The sequence below is a fragment of the Octopus bimaculoides genome, chromosome 19 (genome assembly GCF_046866305.1).
Source record: "Octopus bimaculoides isolate indiv1 chromosome 19, ASM4686630v1, whole genome shotgun sequence".
In the NCBI taxonomy this organism is placed as follows: Eukaryota; Metazoa; Mollusca; class Cephalopoda; order Octopoda; family Octopodidae; genus Octopus; species Octopus bimaculoides.
Genome location: NC_142946.1, coordinates 34,580,626 through 34,585,625, shown reverse-complemented (window position 1 = coordinate 34,585,625; position 5,000 = coordinate 34,580,626). Strand labels below are relative to the sequence as shown.

Genomic DNA, 5,000 nt, shown 5'->3' with positions numbered 1-5,000 from the left:
TTATTATTATTATTAGTAGTAGTAGTAGTAGTAGTAGTAGTAGTAGTAGTAGTAGTAGTAGTAGTAGTAGCAGCAGCAGCAGCAGCAGCAGCAGCAGTAGCAGTAGTAGTAGCAGCAGCAGTAGCAACAGTAGTAGCAGCAGTAGTAGTAGTAGCAGCAACAGTAGTAGTAGTAGTAGTAGCAGTAGTAGTAGTAGTATCGAAGGTGCGCCTTTCTCCCTTTTCAAATCAGTAGGCTGTGTTTACAAAATGTGTGCAACTATTTCTAGCCAGTCGATCGCCCACAAAAGCTTTTGAAAAGCAAAACAATGTCAGGCTTGGCTGAAAACATCACTAAATTGACAGATTTTATTCAGATCCGTCTATCTGCTGCCACTGAATTCTTTTACTCTGATTGTCCCCAGAGTCCTTACACCCCACCTGACAAATCATACCACCCCGGCCAGACTCAGCGGTCAACTAGTAAAAACATTTTCAAAACAAAAAGAGAAAGACAGAAAGACGTCTTCCTACATTCCATACTGTAGCAATGTCGGCAAAGCTTGCTCTTTTTCTTTCGTTCTATTTTCCACCTCTCTCTCCCTCCCTTTTTGTCTTTCACTCTCTCTTTCGTTTCCTTTCTAAATTAAAATCCTTGACATTTGACCTTATTTAGGAAATATTGGCGACAAGTCTTGTCGACATTCACAATTAATAGTTCACACCTATTCAAAATGTAGCATTCCAAATTACTTTATCTAGGATGGATTTTCGCTATATTTTCACTTTTGTACTGTCTTAGTTTCTCTGTGTGTGTATGTGTGTGTGTGAGTGCACGCGTGCACGTGATAATTACATTCAAATACAATAAGCAAATTTAAGATGTGATGATAAACATGGTGATCGCATTCACAAGAAAAAATTGACGGCTCTCCGTCGGCTTCGAAGTTGAGAATTCCAGTCGTTCAGTCAACTAAAAACTACGTGCAATACTGGGCATTCCAAATATATTTGTCCCATTAACTAATATTAATTCTCGGACAGAGTTAGTTTCACGGTATGTGACGTGCCTGGTCATGTTACCCATAATTTTTTTTTTTTTTTTTTTTTGTTAACGTCTGCCCAATTCTACTCACAATATATGGTTTGGCCTGAAGCAATACGGAAGATAATTGCTCATGATGCTCTGTCGGGACCTCAATATAGCAAAATGAATTTCTTACCTGTATTTTACTTAAGATACATGCATATAAACAATGACATTTCACCTACCATATAATCTTAAAAATTCAGCTTGTATGGTAAGAAGTTTGCTTCCCATTTACACAGTTCCAGTTTCAGTCCCACTGCGTGGCTCCTTGGGCAAGTGTTCTCTACTATAGCCTCGTGCTAAACAAAGCATTATGAGTGGATAAAGAAATAAGAAACTGTAAGGAACCCGTCATGTGTGTGTGTGTGTGTGTCCTTTTGTGTCTGTTTGTCTCCCACCATCGCTTGACAACCGATATTGGTGTGTTTATGTTTTTGTAACTTAGTAGTTCGGCAAAAACACCGATAGAATAAGTACAAGGTTTTAATAATATAAAAAAAAGTACTGGGGTCAGTTCATTCCACTAAAGATTTCAAGCCGGTGCTCCAGCATGGCCGCAGTTTGATGACTTAAACAAGTAAAAAACGATAAAAGATATAAATCTTTGTGCTAGTTTTGTATTTTTTATTTTTATTTTTTTTCCTCAAAAACAAGAAATTTATTTAGGAGGAAGACATTTATTTAATTCGCATTACATTATTTTTTTTAATGTCTGTTATTTTGACTGCTTCATTGAACTGTTACTTAATTTATTTCATTTTTTATTTTATTTTCAGGAGAGAAACCTTTCAAGTGTGAATTCGATGGTTGTGATCGCAGATTTGCCAATAGTTCCGATCGGAAGAAACATTCACATGTTCATACAAGTGACAAACCTTACAACTGTAAAGTTCGCGGTTGTGACAAAAGTTATACACATCCCAGTTCTTTGCGGAAACACATGAAAGTTCACGGCAAATGTTCCCCGCCACATGGCGGTTCATACGAGGAGTCAATAAGTAACAGTCCGAGCAGTGATTCAAACTCAGCATCACCGGCTGTTCAGAACCATACCCCGACACAACAACAACCACAACCACCACCACAACAACAACATCACCAACACCAACACCAACAACAACCACAACAACAACAACATCATCATCAACAGCAACAAGCAGTAGTAATACCACAGAGCAGTCCTCCCTCCTTACCACTGGCTCCCAATCCAACGCTACCCCCTAATCATCATACAAACTTGAGCGAGTGGTATGTATGTCAGACAAGTGCTGGGATGCCAACACCACCTAGCAATGAACATTCCCCGGTGAGCAAGCTTGGACATATCCCAATTCACCCTACTTCTGTGCTCGTCAGCTATACATAGTACTTCTCTGTTTGTCTCCTTTCTGTTTTATATATATATGCATATTTACATATATCTATGTATATACGTATGTATATGTGTGTATATATGTATATATATATTCATTCACATATATATATATATTTATATAGATATGATATATTTATGATGCAAATATATGTGTATATATGTGCGTGTGTGTGTATATATGTAAATATATATACACACATATATCTAAATATATATATATATATATATATATGTTTATTTTATTTTTCTGTTCTTCATTAACCTGATATTCTTGTTGGTGCTGCTGTTGTGTTTGTGTAATTTGTCATCGTTAAAAATCTAAAAGAGTTGATATTGATGTAATTATATCTTATATTTTTAATTTTTAATTAGAATTTTTTTTTAATTGCCTGTTCCTAAATAATTCATTCACGTTAATTCCAAAGATGCTGCTGATAATGGTATTTGCTCTATATTCTAACAGAACCACTCTCACATATCTGTATGATCTCTCTTTATCTTGCTTTATTCTAGTTCGAGATAATAATTATAATACTCTGATTGAGATTACAGTGGTAAAGAGATTGATCTAAAATTAGATGTCAATAATGTTGCGCCTTCATACACACACACACACACACACACACACACATATACATACATATATATATACATATATATATATATATATATATATATAGATATATATATGCATACATACATACATATATATATATATATATATACATACATACATATATATATACATACATACATATATATATATATATATATATATACACACACACACACACACACACACACACACACACGTACATACATGCATATATATAGTCATATGTATATACAAATAAGTGTGTGTGTGTGTGTGTGTGTGTGTGTGTGTGTGTAATAGTGATGTCCGAATTTATTTCTACATGACTGAAATTTTTTTTTTTTTTTTTTTTGTGAAATTTTGCAGGACACTTTTTTGAAGGTGTGCATTATAAATCTCGTTCATAAAATTTTTTTACCAAGTTCATAATCTACACCAGGGATATTCAGTCGGGATCCATATGGCCCATGAGTGTCCATATGATACTATTGGAGAGGGGGTACGCAACAAAATAGTAAATTGTCTACAATAGCATTTTAAGGGCTCCTGAAGAAAAATTTTGCATTAGATGTACGTATCTATAATCATGTATTGCAAGAAACAGCTAGATTTCTTTCTCAAACATTGTGCTTAGTTCAACCGACACCAGTTCAAAATTCTTTTTTTGTTTTTTACATATTATGTAAAAAAACAAAATAGGAATTTTGAAAGAAGTTTGTATAAAACTAGTTTTTAAGCATCGAATGTCTAGGGGGTCCACCAGAATAAAATATTAATCAAAGGGGTTCATAGATAAAAAAAAAAGCGGTTGGGAAATCCTGATCTACACTCTCGAAAGCGTGTGCCTGCAAAATGTTAACAAATATGCATTTAAAGAGTGTTACAAGGAAATTTGTAACGAGGAAGAGGAAAATGGTCTGAAGGTACATGAAAGAAAATCTTTTATTTTAAGTTTGCAACTTGGCTGGACTGATGTCTTTAACCCATTGCCTTTCCAGTGCATCATATGTAATACATACGCTATATTTCCCGGACACCATATAATACATATACTCTTTTACTTGTTTCAGTCATTTGACTGTAGCCATGCTGGAGCACCGCCTTTAGTCGAGCAAATCGACTCCAGGACTTATTCTTTGTAAGCCTAGTACTTATTCTATCTGTCTCTTTTTACCGAACCGCTAAGTTACGGGGACGTAAACACACCAGCATCGTTTGTCAAGCGATATTAGGGGGACAAACATATACAAACACACATATATATATATACATATATACGGCGGGCTTCTTTCAGTTTCTGTCTACCAAATCCACTCACAAGGCTTTAGTTGGCTCGAGGCTATAGTAGAAGACACTTGCCCAAGGTGCCACGCAGTGGGACTGAACCCGGAACCATGTGGTTCGTAAGCAAGCTACTTACCACACAGCCACCCAGTTTTCTTTCAACAACCAGGGTATCTTGGGACTGATGAAAGGAACCTTTCATTATTACAAGATATGAAACAAGGGTTAACTGAAAGAATAGGTATGATGCACATACCCAATTTTTTTAACCAGCAGAATAACTTGGTGTCCATGAAAGGATTGTATGAAAAAACGGCTAACTTAAAGACTGAAAATAAACATGGATGTTTAGAATGAACTTCTGAAAATGCATTGGACAAGGCAAAAATTAATAATCACTACTCGGAGTATTTGTAAGTCATATAAAATTTGTCAAATGGATCACCTAAGCACCTTCTTGGAAAGCAACAAGATTGGACTCGAGTCTGCTGAAAGGAAATTATCCTATCTAATTAATTACATCAAGTTTAAGAAAATTGATTTCTTTTGTTAAATCAAAAAAGAAAAGAAAGAAGGAAAGAAAAGGCAAAAAGTCCTTGTTTATGCGCAGGCGCAAGATGGTACAAATATATTAATGAATTGTTATTTGATGTATATTGCTAGCGGCCAACTAACAAG

At 35.2% G+C, this 5,000-nt stretch overlaps 1 protein-coding gene across 3 annotated transcripts in view; it reads left to right on the top strand.

The window, feature by feature from the left end:
- LOC106883189 (zinc finger protein ZIC 5) overlaps positions 1-5,000 on the top strand; it is a 352,921-nt gene that overhangs the window by 132,593 nt on the left and 215,328 nt on the right. For 2 of the 3 annotated variants that reach the window (XM_052974873.2, XM_052974874.2), the window contains exon 2: positions 1,845-2,374. In XM_052974873.2, coding sequence (XP_052830833.1) covers positions 1,845-2,374 — 530 coding nt within the window. Of the gene's footprint in view, positions 1-1,844; positions 2,584-5,000 lie in introns of those variants that run through there. The other variant, XM_089337491.1, reaches the window with a different exon arrangement.